This window comes from Theropithecus gelada, chromosome 4, assembly GCF_003255815.1.
Source record: "Theropithecus gelada isolate Dixy chromosome 4, Tgel_1.0, whole genome shotgun sequence".
NCBI lineage: Eukaryota > Metazoa > Chordata > Mammalia > Primates > Cercopithecidae > Theropithecus > Theropithecus gelada.
In genome coordinates this window covers 77795752-77818666 of record NC_037671.1, presented here as the reverse complement: position 1 = coordinate 77818666, position 22915 = coordinate 77795752, and the positions used below count along the sequence as shown (strand labels likewise).

The following is a 22915-nucleotide window of genomic DNA, read 5'->3' as shown; positions in this document are numbered from 1 at the left end:
ATATCCAACATATAGAAATAACCTCATTGATTCTGCTGAGAGCAAAAAAAAAAAAAAAAAAAAAAAAAAAAAAAGAAAAGAAATAACATCAAACATCTGGTCAGTATTCAAATTTCCAAATGTCTCCTGCTATAAATATTTGTTGATTTAGCATGTCTGAATCAAGATCCAAATAAACTCCACACATTGTAAGTGGTTCCCATGTGTCTTAAAGTAATCCATGGGTTCCCCCTGCATCTGGACTTCATCTTAGCCTATGTACCACTTTTTATTGTTGCTGGAGCAAATTACAATTTGTTAAAGGCCCTTCTCCTAGTGAAATGTGGGGACCTGGCAATGCTGTTCAGATTTAGAGTTGTGCAATTCTGCATTTGTCATGCCCTTAAATAGTCCAGCTTTTCGGCTTGGAATCAGGAAGTGAAAAGAGCATAGAAATACATGTCTCTTTAGTTATGTTTTAATTCAGGGCAATGTTGAAGTACTTTATGAGAGTTGTTGAGAGAAGCTAGGTTAAAATCTTTACATTTCAGGTAAAGAGAAGGAGGCTGTGCTAAGCTTCAGGCCAATCTGTTACAACTGCTCCTTGATTTATCATGAGATTATGTCTGGATAAACTCAATGTAAATTAAAAATATTGCTAAGTCAGAAGTGTGTTTTTGACTTAGGATATTTTTAACTTATAATGGGCTTGTCTGGACATATTCTTGCCATAAGTGGAGGTATATACTGAATGTGTATGGCTTTTGCACCACCATAAAGTTGAAAAATCATAAATTGAACTATCGTAAGTCAGAATCATCTGTATTTGCTTGCTTTGCCATCTTAAATCAGTAGTTTTCCTTCTCAATATACACTTTTCCCTCTTACCACTTCATATTTTCTCTGTAGTCCCAAGACTGGTCTTATGCTATTACTCCTCACAGTTTCTGATCAACGTTCTAATGCCAAAGGCTGGCTGACAAATCATCAAGGATGCTGTAGAAGAGGTTTGGGATTAGACAGAAGGTGGGCCCAGAGTTGATCCTATCTAATAGTCTCCTTTAGCTCTAGGACTGCACATACATCAAGAAATAAACCTGCTGTTGGGAAAGAACTTGAAAGGCAGATGATGACTCACCATCTTCTACCAATTAGACTACTGTTGGTGAAGAGTCAGCTGAGGGTGGCTTAAAAAAATATTGCACATTGATTTGCCACCCCATTATGTGTCTAAACCCAGAAGTTCTTCTGGTAGATGTGCACATGCTAGCAATATGTAGGCACGTACTGAACAATGACCAATGAGTGCCATTTTGGCTGGGTCTGGTGGCTTACACCTGTAATCCTAGCACTTTGGGAGGCCACGGTGGGTGGATAAGCTGAGGCCAGGAGTTTGAGACCAGCCTGGGCAACATAGTGAGACCTTGTCTCTACTAAAAATAGGAAAATTAGCCAGGTGTGTTGGTGTACACCTGTAGTCTTAGCTACTCAGGAGGCTGAGATAGGAAGATCACTTGAGTCCGGTGTTCAAGGTTACAGTGAGCTATGATGGCACTACTGCATTTTAGCCTGGGCAACAGAGTGTGACCCTGCTCTAAAAAGATAAAAAATAATGGCCAGGTGTGGTGGCTCACGCCTGTAATCCCAGCACTTTGGGATGCTGAGGTGGGTAGATCACGAGGTTAGGAGTTCAAGACCACCCTGACCATGGTGAAACCCCGTCTCCACTAAAAATACAAAAAAATTATCCAGGCATGGTGGCGGGTGCCTATAGTCCCAGCTACTCGGGAGGCTGAGGCAGGAGAATTGCTTGAACCCAGGAGGCAGAGGTTGTGGTGAGCCAAGATTACACCAAAGCACTCCAGCCTGAGCGACAGAGTGAGACTCTGTCTTAAAAAATAAATAAATAAAATAAAAAATAAAAGGCTGGGTGTGGTGCCTCATGCCTATAATTCCAGCACTTTGGGAGGCCGAGGCGGGCGGATCAAGAGGCCAGGAGTTTGAGACCAGCCTGGCCAGGATGGTGAAACCCTGTCTCTACTAAAAACACAAAAATTAGCTGGGCCTGGTGGCATGCGCCTGTAGTCCCAGCTACTGGGGAGGCTGAGGCAGAAAAATCACTTGAACCCAGGAGGCGGAGGTTGCAGTGAGCAGAGATCACGCCACCTCCTGGGTGACAGAGTGAGACTCTGTCTCAAATAAATAAATAAATAAATAAATAAATGAATAGAATAAAAAAATAAAAATAAAAATAAAACAAGTGTTACCTCAGTTACCAACTAAGCAAAACATCCAATATAATTAGGCTACCTCAATATTTCATTTTGTGTGTGTATTCAACACACAGACAAAATAAATATTCTCAGTAACAGCTTCTAAAGTTTTAGTTTTAACACAGAAACTATGGATTAATGGGTCTCTGTAATTTCACTTCCCCTCCTCGGGAAAGGATCTTCTGTTCCTAGTGAAGAAAGCTTTTCTTGCAGTCGAAGCTTCCTCTTTATTTTCATCACAAATATCAGGTGAGCTTTTATCCGGACACACAAATATAAGACACCTGTTATATGACCTCAAGTTTTATGGAAAATATGTTGCTTGAATCAGGGGAAATAAATTATGGCTATTTATCATTTATTTTAATAGAAATAGGTATAACTGGGAAGAAAGCTAATGATATGGTAATGTTTCTAATTAGTTTTCAATCTAATACCAAAAAATAAAAATTAGTGACGGATTCACACAGTAATTAGAAAAACACCTAGCATTTTAAGTGTAAATATTTCTAAAATAATTTGCACAGCAAAGTTAGTAAACTTGATTTTCATCTTTTTTCCTCATATACTGCTTAGAGATGCATCTTGGAAGACATCACTGTGGAGTTGTGTACAAATAGTGTAGTGACAGTTTGCAACTTTGTGTTCTCCTAGCAACTGTATCAATATAGCATTTCATCTCTCAGGGGTATGACAATGATTCTGCTCAGAGTCTTCAAAGAATAAAAAGGTTGCACTATACTCTAATTGTCTTACTTTATTTCTTTCATCCTGGAAAAAATAGCTACCATCTTTCAGAGGAGATCTTTTTACCCATCATTTAAGACAGTATTTTGGGATTTCAGGGCAGAAAATAATGTGATTAATTAATATTTTTTTGGCAAATAAAACATATAAAATGACATGTGCACATTTTACCATTTATGTTGAAAGGTGAAGTCCTGGAATAAAAATCCCCTAAAACACTAGTATAATCATCCTTTTGTAAATATTTGGGGGGGGAAAAAAAAAAACCTAATCCAAGATCAGTATGCATTTTCCTTTTGCAGTGGAAGTTTGTAACTGAATCATCCTCCCTAATCATTTTCTTGGGGTGGGGAGTAGAGGAATGTGAGTCAATAAATTGTAACTCTCCATGTACTTATTTGAGATTAGTACAGTACTTTTCAAAAATATTTTGGTGATTTGAATACTTACACATTATACTTAGCTTTAAGACAAACACAAACTCTTACTAAAATATTTTCAAAAACTAGCTCTGATCACTGATGGGCAAAAGGGGGCAAACAATTTTGAAGAAAAATGAGGTCACTTAGTAACCTTAGGTGACAGCATGTAATTTCTGAAAAATATATACTTTTTAGCTTTATCTCATGAAAAGTGAAGCAAGAAGATGAGGACAATGAAAAAGTGACCTCAATCTGTTCTTTGTCCACTTTGTTTCATCTGCCATTTCCCAATAAATCTGCAAAATAAACTAGGTTACTCAGAAAAAAAAAAGAGTATTCAATCTCCTATATACTTGAGGATAATTTATTCCAGCATATATAAAATCTTACTTCTAGCTAGACTTACTTCTAGAAGACTTAACAAATTTCTCATGTATTTTATTAATTTCAATCATTTTAGTGAATTTTAAATTTCATCCCTTCTTCATAAGTGATGTTTCTTGGAAGTGTAGCATCAGAACAATACTACATCCGATACTGCCGATCATTTTAAAATATTCTTTAGATTTTTACTTTTCTTTCCAGTCTTGACATTCACTTAGGTACAGATGCATTGCATTTATCTGTGGGTGTACAAAATGTATGGATAATATTTCTAGGTCGGGCGCGGTGGTTCACGCCTGTAATCCCAGCACTTTGGGAGGTCGAGGTGGGTGGATCACGAGGTCAGGAGATTGAGACCATCCTGGTAAACACGGTGAAAACCTGTTTCTACTAAAAATACAAAACATTAGCCAGGCGTGGTAGCATGTGCCTGCAGTCCCAGCTACTTAGGAGGCTGAGGCAGGAGAATCACTTGAACACTGGAGGCGGATGTTGCAGTGAGCCAAGATCATACCACTGCACTCCAGCCTGGGCAACAGTGCGAGATTCAACCTCAATTAAAAAAAAAAAAAAAATTCTAACAAGTAGCAGACTGAAAAGTTACCATTCAAACTATTACCTCCATATATTCTGGAAGTAATATTATAGGCCCTATCATGCCACACTATTTTTCAAGGAATTTGTTGTTTCTTCAACTGCATGTCTCTGTCCCTTTCTGAATATTCTAGTTCACATACAGAGAAGCAGTAGTTGCATGGCTCTTTGGACATTGCTGATGTTTCAACTTTTCCTGTCATCAGGGTTACTGTGATCGACTGAGGGCTGAAATCTGTCCAAAACTTGGAGCTTCACGCATTCTCATAGTTATTTAGGTGGCTGTTGCAGTGTTATGTTTCCAGAGTTATCACCAAACAATATGAAATATCATTAATTAATATTGGTCAATGAAGTGTCTAATCTTTTAGAGAAAACAATTCTAAAGCGTTGGATTTAATATTAGATCAATTCTCTATTTCTTCTTTTTCAAGTATTTAATAATTGAATATTTTGAAAATGAATGTAATGCTTCAGAGGAGTAATATTTTGGGATACTGTAAATTCTCAACATTCCTACAAAATGAAAGCCATATAGTCATTCTTCAAATGTATGCTGACTTTTGTGGTTTGCAAGTAAATTCTCTTTAAAAGTTTTAGCTGCATATTCCTATTGATTTCTTTGTGGATGACATGAATCTGTATCACTAAATCTTTATCTTTTTAGGAATAGGTATATTGAAAATGAAGATGAAATCTATGCTTACTTTGTACATATTGAGCTAGTGAAATATTTGATATATTAAAAATAATTCTGTATTTTATTTGGTTGACATTAAACTTTGAATTAATTATACTTCACCTCCTATTCCCTATAGAATGTAATACCTTGAAGTTTTCATGATTAATTTAGTGCAAACGAAAAACAATTTCTTTTGATGCTATTTAGTTACTTGGGCTGGAGTTGATTTATCTGAATTGTTATACTAATTCTTTTAAAGTGAAATTATAATATATATGACTGATTCAATGGAAGAACAAAGCATTACCTTTTTGTATGAGCTATACATTTACTATTGCTATCAAGTACAAATATGATTTTCTAAAATATGCTTTGGAAGTAAATGCCCATGGGAATGAATTCAATTTAAGCATCTGTTTATTAAAAGTTATAAGTTTACTGAATTTATTAGATGTAATTTTATAGTGGCTGCTGTCAGAATTTCAAAAGCAACTTTCTCTGGACAGCAAGTTATGGCCTTCTGGTGAGGAATGTGTGGCTTAAGTGGTAATCACCCTCAGTGGCAATAGGAGGTAAAGGGCATAGCTGATCCAATTAGCTTGAAATGAACATAGGTTCTGAAATGATTTAAGAGGCTTCTTTACACAACAGAATGTATGTTGTCGCATAGCCACAAACTACTTTTTGAGAAAGCTAAGCTCTGGAGAAATAAAAGCATGCTTATTGGACTGTAAAATGTGCAAACACAGTTTGAATATATGTCCTGCATTTCCCATCCCTGCTTCCATGTGTACCAATGTTCAGGTACTTTGCCATAAACAGTATCTGTCTTATTTGAGAATAAAGCAGGATACCTTACAGCCAGCTTTTTTCCTCCTTATTACCCAAACGTTGGGAAAATAACTGTTTCAGGCATAGCCCTACTCTTGAGGAGTTCATAGTCTTGTGAAGGGGAAGATAAAAAATAATTAGGGCATAATTAATGTGATCAGCGCAAAACTGATGTCCATATGCAGCACTGAAACTATGTGTCTGTTTTTTACTCTTTGCCCATAATTGTTCCTTGAAAAAAAGGACAGGTGACAGAATCTTTATTTTTGAAGACACTGAAAAAGTATCTTATTCTGAAAAATGGACATACACTCCCACACATACTGTCACTGCCTGACCCCTGCCTATCACGTGGTAAGCAACATGGCATTTGGGAGTTTTGTTTTTGTTTTTGTTTTTTTTTTTTTAAATTCAGGGATCAGTAACTTATTTCAGGATCATTTTAGATTAGAACTTTCACCTCCCACCTGGGCTTTTCGTTTCTTAGTGTGTAAATTATTCTTAGTTTTTGGTTCACTAATATTGTCTTGTTAATTATACTGAGCATACACAACCCTAATAAATCTTTTTCTTCTTTTCTTTTCTTTTTTTTTGCCACAGTCTTGTACTGTCGCCCAAGCTGGAGTGCAGTGGCATGATCTTGGCTCACTGTAACCTCTGTCTCCTGGGTTCAAGTGATTCTCATGTCTCAACCTCCCAAGTAGCTGGGATTACAGGCATGTGCCACCACACCCAGCTAATTTTTTTTTTTTTTTTTTTTTTCAGTAGAGATGGGGTTTTGCCATGTTGTTCAGGCTGGTCTCAAACTCTTGGCCTCAAGTGATCCACTTGCCTCGGCCTCCCAAAGTGTTGACATTACACGTGTAAGCCACCATGCCTGGCCTTCTAATAAAGCTTAAACCCTATGTAGCAAATAACATAGTATGTTTTTTCTTAGTCTTTTTTTTTTCACTCTTATAATTAACCAACTTACATTCAGAGTCCAGAGCCAGCATTTGTTCATTTGACATGGGATTCATGATAATTCACAGGTGATATGGCTATCTGGGAGTAATTGTTGGTTGGGATGTTGAAGAAGGGTTCCAGGTATTGCTGAAACAGAAATATCCTCCTGATGAACAGGTTTATAAGAGTTTTATTCATTTAATAGTACAAACAACCCTTCCTGAAAGATTTCTATTAATATTACCTCTCTTGAAGAGCAGTGTCTGATTTGAATTACCCACTGTAAACTAGTCTTGTAAGATACCGGGCATTTTATGTATGTATGTATGTATGTATGTGTGTGTGTGTGTATGTATGTATGTATGTATGTGTGTGTATGTATGTATGTAGATGGAGTCTTGCTCTCTCACCTAGGCTGAAGTGCAGTGGCATGATCTTGGCTCACTGTAAGCTCCACCTCCCAGGCTGAAGCATTTCTCCTGCTTCAGCCTCCCGAGTAGCTGAGATTACAGGCACATGCCACCACGCCCAAGTAATTTTTGTATTTTTAGTAGAGACGGGGTTTTACTATGTTGGCCAGGTTGGTCTTGAACTCCTGACCTCAAGTGATCTGCCTATCTCGGCCTCCCAAAGTGCTGGGATTACAGGCATGAGTCAACGTGCCTGGCCTACCCGGGCATTTTAAATAAATTTAGGCCACACTAGGCTATGAGTAGAAGCTATTTGGGGCTGGGTGCAGTGGCTCATGCCTGTAGTCCAGCACTTTGGGAAGCTGAGGCAGGATTGTTTGAAGCCAGGAGTTTGAGACCAGCCTGGGCAACATAGCAAGACCTTATCGCTAATAAAAAATTAGCCAGGCCTGGTGGTGTGCACCTGATGTTTCAGCTACTTAAAAAGCTGAGGTGAGAGGATTTCTTGAGCCCAGGAGATTTGAGGCTGCAGTAAGCTATGATTGAGCTACTTGCACTCCATCGTGGGTGACAGAGCAGCAGTCGCAAACAACAACGACGACAACAACAAACTCAGTGATTTGGTTGCAAATACCATACATGTTAATAGTAAATATCTAAATGTTAGCTCAAACTAATTTATATAGGTCTTTTTTTTGTTGGAATAAATAAAGAATTTGCTTTCATTTTGGAATGCAGACAATCATATATTAACTCCCACATTTGATCTCATAATTCATGCATTTATTTTAGTAGGCTATAAGAACTCCTCACTATTACATTCTTATCAACAAATCTGACAGAATTGAGATATCCCTAGCCCACATTCCTGAGAAGGAAAATTACAAAACAATAATTATAGGATATGAGGTACAGCATCTTGAGTTACAAATTATTTTTCTAAGTCCTATTTGTTTACATTGAACTCAAACTGACTGTCAAATAAGAATACTGCTAAAAGTACATTGCTACTATAAAAAAAGGAATTTTTAGTATGCAACTGAATGGAATCCTAAAATTCATTATGAATTATCAGTAATATATGAAATCTTATTTTAATAGCATTTCCTTTCAAAAAGGAGTTTAGAATATAGTGGGTCTGTTTCAAATACCCTATTTAGAATTTTATTTTGTCTTTTGGAAAATAGAAATTATAACTTTCCACTTTCTGGAAAGATTTTTTTTTTAAGGGAGTTCAAAAGAAGGAAATTCTAACAGGATTAAGTTTAGGATAGGTTTATTCTAGTAGGCTTTGTGGCACAGGTCTCCCTAAGTAATTCATCATAAGAATCCAGTGTATGCCACATATCAAGAAATTAAATTGGTATCAACTGACAACTAAATTTGATACCCTTTAGTATACAGAATACTACACATAAGTCTTTCCAATCTTTGAAGGATTTCTTCCCTAAGATCTTCTATGGAAAGATGTAGGATTGTATACTTTACAGGATTTTTTTTTTTTTTTTCAGAAGCAACATCTTTAAAAGTTCCTGGATATTCTAAAAAGTGTCAGGTAACTTAAAAAAATTGTCTTTAGGTATTTCATGCTAAGTTGAAAGCTTCTTTATCAAATATGACGAAACCAAATATAGCATGAACCCACAGCTAAAAAAAAAAACTACCCATGTGATTAAATTTTTATTGAGAATGAACAATTTTTTTCTTGACGCACAGTCTCATTCTACTTTTCTGTACAACTGGATAGTAACTTTTGGTAATAAAAATTCAACATATGTTACATTGGTTTTCTGATAACTTTATTTTTAATATGACTATTTAAAAATTCTTCCAAATGGAGGATTTGGAAAAGCCAACTTTTAATTGAGCTGACAATAATCAAACAATGCGGTTGATATATTTTGGCTACTACTTTCAGAGTGACTGCTATGTGCTAGCCATGGTTCTCATGATCATGTATTTATCAACTTTAATTCTTATAATGACGCTGCAAGGTAAGTACTATTAGTCTCTTTCATTTGTAAGGAAAAAGGAAGATTAAAGAGATTAAAGTAACTTGTCTTTTATCCAGCTAGTAAATTTTCCCAGCAAATATTTGAGAGCATACTTGGTATTGGCCTTGAGACTACCTCTGGGGCTGGGAACACAACTGTGAACAAGACAGACAAGATCCCCATTTTTAAGGAGCTTACAACTCCAGTTTGAATATAATGGTGTTGGACTCAAACTCTTCTTAGCTTCTACTCTTCCCCTACAGCAACACTCCAATAAGATGAATAAAATTGTTTCAGGACCACTTTAAAAAGTAGGTGAAGATGGACACTGTATACTGGAATATGTTGTAAGAAAGTAATGTTGGTATATAAACATCCAGATTTATCAATAGAAAAACGCTATGACCTAGATGTATAGAGAATGGAAAGCCTATGCTGCACAACAGATATGGCTTATGATTGCCTGTAGATAACATGTAATTCAACAGCAGTAACACATACTTGCTGTCAACTTTCAAATGGCCTTAAGAATCATTATTATCTCAGTGTTGGACCTTGCTCTGTCCAGCAAGGTAGTCACAAGCCATTTGCGGCTTTCAAGTACTTGAAATATGGCTAGTGTGACTGAGGAACTAAATTTTAAATTTTATTTAATTTTAACTAATTTAAAAACTGATACTTGATCCAGTTACAAGATTTTTTAGGCATGCTAGAACAACCTGGGTATGTGAATCTCTTTTTCTCAATTGTATATTTTAGGAAATTTAAATATGGATCAAATATTTCTGATGAAAATTTAGCATCTGAATTGAGATGTGCTATAATGTAAAAAAATACACTGCATTTTGAAGGCAAGATAAAACATAAATATCTCACTAATTAAAAAAATACTGATTACATGCTGAAATAATATTTTTGCTATATTTGGTTAAATAAAATCTTATTAAAATTAGTTTCAACCCTTTCTTTTTTAAAAAAGTTTTATTTTTAAAAATGTGTGTACAGGGCCAGGTGCGGTGGCTCATGCCTGTAATCCCAGCACTTTGGGAGGCTGAGGCGGGTGGATCACAAGGTCAAGAGTTCAAGACCAGCCTGGTCAACATGGTGAAACCCCATCTCACAAAAATTAGCCAGGCATGGTGGCATGTGCCTGTAATCCCAGCTACTCAGGAGGCTGAGGCAGGAGAATCCCTTGAACGAGGATGGCGGCGGTTGCAGTGAGCCGAGATCGTACCACTGCACTCCAGCTTGGGTGACAGAGCAAGACTCCATCTCAAAAAAGAAAAATAAAAAACGTGTGTATTAGGAAATTTTAAATTACACGTAACATTTGCTTTGTATTTGTATCATTTTAAGGAGTCCTGTTGGAGTCTGATTCAAATATTAACTCTTTTATTTTTGGCATCAAAACATTTTCCCATTATACCTCATTATTCTTTTGTAAAAAGTTATGAATTATCTATCACTATTTCTATTCATGTTGTGAAGTTGTTAAGGTTGGGGTTATTGTCTGCATCAAATGGTTTCTGGTCCTAGTAAAGAAACTGTTAGATGTGAGATAGCCCTCAATAGACTTCACCTTCCTACACATATTGCTAGGTGTGGCTACCATGCAAGACCTTGACTGTACTATACCTGGGCCATTTCTCAGTATTGAGTTTTGAGTGAGCATCTGTAAGGGATAAGGCAAAGAGCAGGTTTGCATCTGTTCATGGATAAAAAGCAGTGAACCCTCCAAGCTCAGTATTCTTTACCTACAACTAAAGCCCACTGTATATGTAGCCATATTGTGTATGGCCATATCATTTTGCCCCCACGGGACCTGGGACAAGGGAAGCAATGAGAATGTGCTGATGCTTATACTCCTTGTTGTGCCATGAGTAACAGTCCTTTGTTTCTGTCCAGGAATCTCATGTCTTCTGTTAGCATCCATGAAAGAGTAACAGAGTAACTACTTAGCTTCTAAGTAAAGTAAAACCAAATATCAGACCTGACAGGATACACTTAAAATTATGTATTTATACTCATTTTTAGTTGTGGAAAATTATTAGGTTTGATGGGATATAAGAATTCTTTTACATAAAAATTTTGTCTTACAATTTAAAAAGTTTAACTTATTGAAGCCTAGTTTTTACATAAAATTTGGTTTTATATAAAAATGTGGCTGAGAAAATGTTTTAAATATCTTTAAAAATTATCAAATGCAAGGGTCAATATTTGTCCTTATAATAGAAATATTACACATGTGCTTGTATGAACTGTCAGTATATAAGTATGTACATAATACATTTATTTCCCAAGAGTGTTTTTCAGAGTAGTCTTTTAAAAATAGAAAGTGAATGTAAGTATTCTGTGGGACTATATTCAAAGATTTATAGATTTTGGAAAGAAATAGCTTATCTCCTATACAATATATATATATATATTCAGGACAAAAGCAAACATTATAAAAAGTATAAAAATAGGTAAAAAGATACAAGTACAATAATAATTTGGTTGGAATTTCAAAGGTGCTTTTTTCTCTTCTCTTTCCCCTTTATCTCAAAAGTTATAAATACTTTTGAAGCAGCATGTATTGTTGCACTTTTGATTTTTTGTTGTACAGTTAACGAACTTGAGAGTCTGGATGACTGGTGATCATCTATTTGGCCTTCCCATTCTTTTGTTTCTTCTTCTTTGATTAGTAAAGGTTTTCCTAAGGTTTGGCCAACAAGGTTACAGACTTCTTGAGCTTTGCGCCACGCATTCTCAACAGCAACAAGACAGGCTTGCCGTCTTAGGAATTAAATGGAGAGATTATTAATATGACACTCAATGAAATGTAGCACTGGATAGTTTTGTTTAAAGAATATCTTAGTTAAAGATGTGCTTAAACTTACCGAAGATTCTCAACAGAACCTGGAGTATGATAGAACTGGGGTGGGCTGATGACAACAGAGCTATCTAGCTTTTCAACAAGAAAGTTACAAATATTTTGCATTTTTCCAAATTCAGTAAATGTAATGCAGACCTGTAAATGAAATGACACGATATTATTTTCATGTCTGATGTACTGTTTCAAGATTTTCTCTACATCTAAGTAAAAAAGTATAGCCAGATGATGAGGTCATTATATAGTATGTAACAGATTTTTAAAAGCCTATTTGATACTTGTAACTAAATTATTTTGTTCTTTTTTTGCTTTTGAATTTTCAAATTTAATTAATATTGTCTTGAACATTAAAAAATTTATATTTTAAACCAGGGATTTTTAAATGAAATTGGAGGAGTTTCCCTTAAATCTTAAAACTTGGCTAAATTTTAATCTTGATAACTCGACATGATTCCTTTGTCTGGTCAATGCCCTTAGCTTCCTGATTAGTAGTAATTATGTCATACGTCACTGCTGTCATTGAGAAATGTTTCTTCTTCCAATAGTTCTGTTCAGATCCATATGTGGAAGCTAATGTATTTCACTGTCTTCTGCCTTTAAATATGTGGAAGCAGTTCTTATATTTGGCAATACTTTAAAACTGGTCTGTAAACTCTTCAATGAAGAGAACTAAACCTTGTCTTTTTTTTTTTTTTTTTTTTAAGAGAGACAAGATCTTGCTACATTGCCCAGGCTGGAGTGCACTGGCACAATCATAGCTCACTGCAGCCTCAAACTCCTGGGTTCAAGCGATCCTCCTACCTCAGACTTCCAAGTAGGAAGGGCTACAGGCATGCACCACCATGCCCAGCTAATTAAAAACAATTTTTTTGTAGAGGTGGAGTCTCACTATGTTCCCCAAGCTGGTCTCAAACTCCTGGCCTCAAGCAATCCTCCCACCTCAGTGGTTGTAGGCATAAGCCTCCACACCCAGCCTAAACCTTTTGTTCTAAAGAACTCTTACACAATCTCAATATGCAAAACAAAAAGTACAGATATTAGAGAATATGCTGGAGTAGCAGACAGATATAAGATAACCTCACCTTATACAATGCAGAACATCTGTCTTTAATCATATATATATACATATATATATATATATGTGTGTGTGTGTATATATATATATATATATTTTTTTTTTTAAAGACAGGGTCTCTTTCTGTTTTCCTGGCTGGAGTGCAGTGGTGTGATCATGCGCTCACTGCAACCTCAACCCTCGGGTTCGGGTTCAGATGATCCTCCTGCCTCAGCCCCCTGAGTAGCTGGACTACAGGAAAGTGCCACCATACCTAGTGAATTCTATTACTTTTGAAAAAGGGATAGGACTTTGTAACCACCATAACAAAAATTTAGACCTGTTCCAACACCCCTAAAAATTATCTCGAGTAACTCCTTTATCAGTTCCTTCCCCAGTTCCTAAACCCTGGCCACTAACTGATACATTCTCCACTGTTAAAGATTTGCCTTTTTCAGAATGTCATATACATGGAAGCATACAGTCTGTAATCTTTGAGACTACTACTTTCATTTAGCATAATATATTTGCAATTCATCTACATCGTTGCATAATAGTTTTTGTTCCTTTTATGCTGAATAGTATTCGTTATATGATCTAATCACAGGTTTTTTTTTTTTTTTTTTTTTTTTTTTCTATTTAGGTTGCTTCCAGTTTGGGGCTATTATAAATAAAGATGCTGCTTTTTCAAAGTAGTTCTAGATCCTTTGTATTTCCAAATATATTTTGTAATCAGTTTTTGTCAATTTCTATTTTTTGAAAAGCTGGCTGAGATTTTCATTAGGATTGTATAGATTAATTTAGGGAGAACTGATATCTGGAATAGTGAATCTTCCAAACCATGAACAAGAAATGTTTCTCCACTAATTTAGATCCTCTTTAATTTCTCTCAGCAATGCTTTGCAGTGTTTAGCATACAGGTCTTTCACATCTTTATAACAGATTTATACGTATGTATTTTAAATTTTTTGATGCTTACTAGTTCTAATAGCTTTTTTGTAGATTCTGTCAGATTTTCTACAAAAATGGTCATGTTGTCCATGAATTAAGATAGTTTTACTTCTTCCTTTCCACTCTGGATGTCTTTCATTCTTTTTCAAGCACAATGGTGAAAGAAGACATGAACGAAGACATCTTTGTCTTGTACCTGATTGTAGGCACAAAGCATTCAGTGTTTCACCATTAAGTATGACAGCTGTAGGTTTTCATGGATTCCTCTTATCAGTTTGAGGAAAATCTCTACTGTTCTTATTTTACTGATAATTTTTACTAGGAATAAATAAATAATAGATTTTGTTAAGTGCTTCTTCTGTATCTATTGAGAAGATCAGGTGATTTTTTTCAGTTTGTTAATACAGTGAATTAGATTGACCAATTTCTCAATGTTAACCAACTTGAGATACACAACACTTGGTCATTAAGTATTAATATTATTCTTTATACCTGCATGTAAAGGATACGTGTGTGTGTGTGCAGTGTGTATGCGTGTATGTGTATAAATCATTAAATTTGGCTAAAATTTAGTTTATGATTTTTGCATATGTTTATGATGGATATTGGTCTGTAATTTTCTTTGCTTGTAGTGGTATTTTTCTGGTTATCTTCTGACCTCAAAGAATGAGCTAGGAAATATTTCTTCCTTTTCAGTTTTTCTGGAAGAATTTGTATAGAATTGGCATGATTTCTTCCTTACACACTTTCTAGTTTCCTTTTCAACTTCTTTTTTGACACATGGGTTACTGAAAAGTATGTTTTTAAAATTCAGCATATTTGGGGGATTTTCCTGAGACCCTTCTATTAGTGGTTTTTAATTTAATTACACTGTGGTCAGTGAACTTTGTACGATTCAAATCCTTTTTTTTTTTTTGAGATGCAGTCTCGCTCAGTCGCCCAGGCTGGAGTGCAATGCCATGGCATGATCTCAGCTCACTGCAACCTCTACCTCCCGGGTTCAAGTGATTCTCCCGTCTTAGCTTCCCGAGTAGCTGGGATTACAGGTGTGCATCACCATGCCCAGCTAATTTTTGTATTTCTGTAGAGATGGGTTTTCACCATGTTAGCCAGGCTGGTCTTGACCTCAGGTGATCTGCCCACCTCGGCCTCCCAAACTGCTGGGATTACAGGTGTGAGCCATTGTGCCTGGCCATATACTTGTATATGACACAGAATATGGTCTATGTCGGCAAATGTTCAATGTGCACTTGAAAGGAATGTGTAGGCTGCTGTTTTTGGAGTGTTCTATATATGTCAAGCAGGTCAAATTGGTTGACAGTGTGATTCAAATCTGATATATTCTTACTGATTTTCTGTCTATGGTTTTATCAACTTGAAAAGGGGGGGTATTGAAATCTACAAAAACTGTAGACTTATTTCTTTGTAGTTCTATCATTTTTGCCTTAAGTATTTTGAAGCTTTATTATATGTATAAATATTTAGTGCTGTATGTCCTCTTGATTGACTTTTATCGTTATGAAATGACCATCTTTATCTTTGAAAGTCTTTGCTCTGAAATCTACTTTGATTACTATAGCCACCCCAGCTTTCTTTTCATTTATGTTAGCATGACATATCTTTCTCCATCCCATTACTTTTAACCGATACATGTCTTCATATTTAAAGTACACTTCTCTCAGGCAGCATGTAAGTGGAGTTAACTTTTTAAATACAACTGAAAATATCTGTATTTTAATGAAGGTATGTGGACCATTTACATTTAATGTGATTATTGATATGGTTAAATATAAACCTGTGGTCTTGTTATTTCACTTTTACTCATTTTCTGTTTTCTTTTTGATATTTTTATTATATTATTTCATAGCTTTCATTGACTTATTAGCTGTAACTCCATTATTTTAGTGTTTGCTTTGGATTTACAGAATACATTTTTAAGTTATTACAATCTACTGTCAAGAGCTAGAATACCATTTCACATACACCTTTATAACATTGTACTTCTGTTCTTCCCTTCCTGACCTTTGTGCTATTGTTGTTATATATTTTATTTTTACATATGTTATAATCCCCGTAGTTTATCATTATCATTTATTTAGTCTTTTTTTTTTTTTTTTTTTTTTGAGACAGAGTCTTGCTCTGTTGCCCAGGCTGGAGTGCAGTGATGTGATCTCGGCTCACTGCAACCTCCGCCTCCTGGGTTCCAGCAATTCTCCTTCCTCAGCCTCCCAAGTACCTGGGCCTACAGGTGTGAGCCACCATGCCTGGCTAATTTTTGCACTTTTAGTAGAGATGGGGTTACGCCATGTTGGCCAGGCTGGTTTTGAACTCCTGACGTCAGGTGATCCACCTGCCTTGGCCTCCCAAAGTGCTGGGATTACAGACGTGAGCCACTGCACCCAGTCTAGTCAGTTATCTTTTATATAAATATAGAGATTTCTAAAGAGATTTATATTAAGAAAAACCCACATAGTGTAAATTCCTATTTCTTTCTGGTATCATTCTTTCCTGCTTAAATGATGTCATTTAAATTTCTCAAAGAGTAGGTCTACAGGTAATGAATTCTTTCAGTTTACTGGAAAAGTCTTTGATTGGTCTTTGTTTTTGAGCACTACTTTTGCTGGATACATTAATAGAAACTCTTGGTTGAGATAGATATATATATATATATATATACCTTTTAGTTGTTTAAAGATGTGGCACAACTGTCTCCTTGCTTGCACTGTTTTCAACAAGAAATCTGTTGTCTTATCTTTGTTCCTTTGTAGATAATATGTCTTTTTTCCCCTCCTCTGGCTGTTTTAAGATTTATCACTGGTTTTGAGCAACGTGATTATAATGTGTACTGGTGCATTTTTTTTTTTTTTAATTTATTGTGCTCATGGTTAGTTGAACTTTTTGACTCTGTAGGTTTATAATTCTCATCAAGTTTGGAGATTTTTGGGTCATAATTTTTCCAAGTATTTTTTTTGTCCCCCAATTTCCTCTGCATTGGGACTTCAATTATATGTATAATAGGCTATCTGACGTTGTCCTACGTTTTATTAACTCATTTTTATGTCTTTCTTTTCTGTGTTTCATTATGGATAGTTTTTATTGCTACATTTTCAGGTTCACTAAGCATGTCTTGCATAAGGTCTAATTTGCTGTTAATCCTGTTGAGTGTATTCATTATCTCATACACTGTAGTTTTCATCTCTGGAAATTCAGTTTTTTTTTTTTTTAAATATCTTGCACATCCCTCCTTAATTTTTGAGCATGTGAATTACAGTCAAAATAACTTTTAATGACTATGTCTTTTAATTCTAACATCTGTGTCACTCCTGAGTTGGTCTGATTTTTCTCCTTATTATGAGCTTTACTTCTCTGCTATTTTACAGACTGGAAATATAGGTAAACCAAATTAAGATAAAATTTCATAGAAATAAATGTAAAATCCCACAGTTCACACTGAAATAGCAGTAACAAAGTATAAGATGAAAGAAATATGATTTAAAGGTAGCACATGATAAAGACACTTTTATTGGTTATAATTATTATGACTATAAGCTGAATTGAGGGAACAATGTGAAGCAAATGCCAAAAAGTTAATTCAGTCTTACATGTGTTATTAGAAATAAATATTCTAGAATAAGGGAGATAATCAACTTTCTCTAGTTTGGACTGGCCAAATCATAAGCAGAACAATGTAGTTGTAGATGGTTTAGAATGAAACTGGCTAACTAAAGAAAGAGTTTGTTACATAAGAAATGGCCAAATAGGATTCTTACCCTGGAAAAGAAAAAAGTAGCATCAATATTAAAATGAACTTCAAGTGTATATTTTAAGGAAGAAGTATTTACCTTGTTTTGTTTCTTCTTACAGAAGTACACTAACCTATGGCTACTAGTGAGACAATTTTGGCTTAATGTTCAAAGATTCTGTATTGATCAGATGTCTGAAATGGAATGAGTCTTATATATTCCTGCCTATATATGTATAAAATATTTCACAATAAAAATAAATATTTAAAAAAGATTGGATGGAATAATATATGGAAAATGCTTAACACATAGCAGGCACGCAAGGAAAAGGAGGGGGAAAGAAGAGGGAGAAAACTATATGAGAAGTTACACTACTACTTTTTCTACCTGATACACAGTATTGAATACCTATTATTTCCCAGGATTAAAAAATTCCTCTAGGCTGGGCACGGTGGCTCACGCCTGTAATCCCAACACTTTGAGAGGCAGAGGCAGGTGGATTGCCTGAGGCCAGGAGTTCGAGACAAGCCTGACCAACATGGTGAAACCCTGTGTCTACTAAAAATACAAAAATTAGTCAGGTGTGGTGGCAGAGCCTGTAATCCGAGTTACTCGGGAGGCTGAGGCAGGATAATCACTTGAACCTGGGAGACGGAGGCTGCAGTGAGACAAGATCACGCCATTGCACTCCAGCCTGGCTGACAAGAGCGAGACTTCATCTCAAAAAAAAAAAAAAAAAAAAAAAAAAAAAAATTCCTCTAAACACTAAGGTTATAACATGAAAATAATGTAAAAACTGGAAAGAGTACTGGTATAGGAATCACAGAGTTAGGATTTTAATCCAACCCTCCTTCCCACCTCCAGTCATTCACCTACCATTAAAGTCATCACTTAGAAACTTTCTTTTAAAATTAAATCAACAGTCAGTGTTTGTATTATTATAATTGTTTACAGCTGAACAATATAGTGTACTATGATCGCATTTCTTTTCTTCTAGTCTTCATTGAACTCCTGGGAGTTAATAATCACTTCATTTTTATTTGTTTGCTTTCTTAGCTGTACATGTCCTTCAAACCCTCTGACAAGAGCTATAAAATTCAAATAAATAGGTCAAATTAATTGGGTAATCTATGAGTTCCTTTATTTTTTTCTTGGAGGCATTTTACTGAAGCCTTAGTCCTCCTGTCCCCTGAATCTGGGGATATTCCTTTGCCATTACGTGGGAACTCCTGTTTTTCTATTTCTTGGTTTACTTCCTCACGTATGGTAGGGAAATGTTTTGAGACCTTGTATGCAGGAGTGATGTTTCACATTTTTAACATCTTTAAGAGGGCATTAATCCATCAGATCCTGGTCAAATAAAGAACAGTGTGACAGTTCTGGTCAGCCCTGTCTGCTTGTCCTTGTATTACCTTCTCCTTTACTGTTTTTTGGATGGGTAAGGATTTCTAGATTAGACATTGTTTTCTCTCAGAATTGGAAGATGTTGCTGTCTTGCCTTTTAGTTACTGGCTTCCAGTGTTGACACTGAGAGGTCCAACTGCTGTTCAGATTTCTGACCCTTGGTTTGGAACTATTTTTCTTTCTCTAGAACTTTTGGGGTCCTTTTATTCCTGGGGTTCTAACATTTCCAGTATGCTTTGATGAGTTTGTTGTTGTTGTTGTTCATTGTGTTGGGCACCCACTGGGTCCACTGAATATGGAAATTCAAATCTTGCATTTTAGTACATTTTAGAGAAATTTTTTTGATTATTCTCTTTCACTCTGTGCTCTCTTTTTGACTTTTTTTTTTTTTTTTTTAATTATACTTTAAGTTCTGGGATACATGTGCAGAACATGCACATTTGTTACATACACATACCATGGTGGTTTGCTGCAACCATCAACCTGTCATCTACATTAGGTATTTCTCCTAAGCCTATCCCTCCTCTAGCCCCCCACCCCCCTGACAGGCCCTGGTGTGTGATGTTCCCCTCCCTATGTCCATGTGTTCTCACTGTTCAACTCCTACTTATGAGTGAGAACATGCAGTGTTTGATTTCCTGTTCCTGTGTTAGTTTGCTGAGAATGATGGTTTCCAGCTTCAACCATGTCCCTGCAAAGAACGTGAATGCATCCCTTTTTATGGCTGCATAGTATTCCATGGTGTAATATGTGCCACATTTTCTTTAACCAGTTTATCATTGATGGGCATTTGGGTTGGTTTCCAGTCTTTGCTATTGTAAATAGTGCCACAACAAACATACATGTGCATGTGTCTTTATAGTAGAATGATTTATAATCCTTCCGGCATATATCCAGTAATGAGATTGCTGGGTCAAATGGTATTTCAGGTTTTAGATCCTTGAGGAATTGTCAGACTGTCTTCCAAAATGGTTGAACTAATTTACCCACCTATCAACAGTGTAAAAGCGTTCCTATTTCTCCATAATCGCCATTCTAACTGGCATGAGATGGTATCTCACTGTGGTTTTGATTTGCATTTCTCTAATGACCAGTGATGATGAGCCTTTTTTAATGTTTGCTGGCCACATAAATGTCTTCTTTTGAGAAGTATCTGTTCATATCCTCCACCCACTTTTTGATGTTTTTTTTTTTGTAAATTTGTTTAAGTTCCTTATAGATTCTGTATATTATCCCTTTGTCAGATGGATAGAATGCAAAATTTTTCTTCCATTCTATAGGTTGCCTGTTCACTCTGATGATGGTTTCTTTTGCTGTGCAGAAGCTCTTCAGTTTAATTAGATCCCATATGTCAACTGTGGCTTTTGTTGCAATTGCTTTTGTTGTTTTAGTCATGAAGTCTGCCCCTGCCTATGTCCTGAATGGTATTGCCTAGGTTTTCTTCTAGGGTTTATATAGTTTTAGGTTTTACACTTAAGTGTTTAATCCATCTTGAGTTTAACATTTTTATCTTTGAAACAAAGATAAGCGGCATGGTAGGTGGAAGGTAGATAAAGAATTTCATGCCTTTTGGAATGAAATTTTCGGATATTATGTCAAAAGTAATGTTCTACTGTCTAATATTTCTTTGTTTTTTTATTTTTTATTTTTATTTTTTTGAGACAGAGTCTCACTCTGTTGCCCAGGCTGCAGTGCAGTGGCATGATCTTGACTCATTGGAACCTCTGCCTCCTGGGCTCAAGCTATCCTCCCACCCCAGCTTCCAGAGTAGATAGGTCTATAGGTGCCTGCCATCACATCTATCTAATTATTGTATTTTTTTGTAGAGACAGGGTTTTACCATGTCACCCAGGTTGGTCTGGAGCTCCTGGGCTCAAGCAATCCGCCCACCTCAGCCTCTCAAAGTGCTGGGATTACAGCCTTGAGCCACCGTGTCTGGCCTCATCTATTCTTTAAAAAAAAATTATTTAGGGCAGGCTGGGTGGCTGACGTCTGTAGTCCCAGCACTTTGGGAGGTCGAGGCAGGTAGGTCACTTGAAGTCAGGAATTTGAGACCAGCCTGGCCAACATGATGAAACCCCGTCTCTACGATAAATACAAAAATTAGCCAGGTACCTGTAATCCCAGCAACTCCAGAGGCTGAGGCAGGAGAATCACTTGAACCTGGGAGGCAGAGGTTGCAGTGAGCTGAGATCATGCCACAGCACTCCAGCCTGGGTGACAGAGTGAGACTCAGTCTCAAAAAAAAAAAAAAAAAAAAAAAATTGGAGCTGTACTGAGGTGTAATTTGTACATAAAAACTGCACATATTTAGAATATACAATTTGATGAGTTTGGACATACCCATATACCTGTGATATCACTATAATCAAGACAATAAACGTATCTATCACCTCCAAAATTTTCCTTGTGTTCTTTGCTTTGTGCATGTGTATGATAAAAGCATAACATGAGATCTACCCTCTTAACAAATTTTTAAGTGCACAACACTGTGTTAACTGTAGGCACTATGCTGTATAGCCCATATCTAGAATTTATTCACCTGCATAACTGTAACTTTATACCCATTGAGTAAGAAATCCCATTTCCCCTTCCCTCCATTCTTTGGCAACCAGCTTCTATTTTTTGCTTCTATGATTTGATTATTTTAGACTCCTCATGTAAGTGGAATAATCCAGTATTTATCATTCTGTTACTGACGTTTTTATGTTTCTCTTAACATACTGTCTTGCAGGCACAGCAATGTTGCAAATGGTAGGAGTTCCCTTTTTTTTTTTTTGAGGCCAAATAATATTTCATTGTATGTATATAACACATTTTCTTTATCCATTTATCTGTCTATGGACATTTGGGTTGCTTCCATATCTTGGCTGTTGTGAATAATGCTACAATGAACATGCAAGTACAATTATTTCTTCCAGATCCTGATGTCACTTCTTTTGGATAGACATCCAGGAGTGGGATTGCTGAATCATATGGTAGTTCTATTTTTAATTTTTTGAGGAACCTGTATACTGTTTTCCATAATGGTTACACCATCATACATTCCCACCTGCAGTGCACAAGCGTTCTAATTTTTCCACTTTCTCATCAACACTGTCTTCTTTTTTTTTTTTTTTTTGACGGAGTCTTGCTCTGTCGCCCAGGCTGGAGTGCAGTGGCGCTATCTTGGCTCACTGCAACCTCCACCTCCCGGGTTCTAGTGATTTTTCTGCCTCAGCCTCCCGAGTAGCTGGGATTACAGGTGCCCACCACCACACCCGGCTAATTTTTTTTGTATTTTTAGTAGAGATGGGGTTTCCTGACCTCATGATCTGCCCACCTCGATCTCCCAAAGTGCTGGGATTATAGGCATGAACCACCGTGACCAGCCAATCTTCTGCTTTTTTGATAACAGCCATTCTAATAGGCGTGAAGTTATAGCTCAATATAGTTTTGATTTGTATGTCTCAAGTAATTAGTGATGCTGAACACCTTTTTTTATACCTTTTGTCCATCTGTATGTCTTCTTTTGATAAATGTCTATTCAAGTCCTTGGTTCATTTTTAAAATCAAGTTATTTCTTTTCTTCACTTGAGTTGTAGGAGTCTACCAACCATCTAATCTCCTTCCATATATCTAACAGTACTT

At 36.1% G+C, this 22915-nt stretch overlaps 1 protein-coding gene across 1 annotated transcript in view; it reads right to left on the bottom strand.

The window, feature by feature from the left end:
• Positions 1–11757: 11757 nt before the first annotated feature.
• Positions 11758–22915, bottom strand: part of IRAK1BP1 (interleukin 1 receptor associated kinase 1 binding protein 1) — a 34572-nt gene continuing 23414 nt past the window's right edge. Inside the window, exons 3-4 of the mRNA XM_025381904.1 lie at positions 12141–12271; positions 11758–12036 (exon numbers count right to left, since the gene is read on the bottom strand). Coding sequence (XP_025237689.1) covers positions 11766–12036; positions 12141–12271 — 402 coding nt within the window. The 3' untranslated portion in view covers positions 11758–11765. The remainder of the gene's footprint in view (positions 12037–12140; positions 12272–22915) is intronic.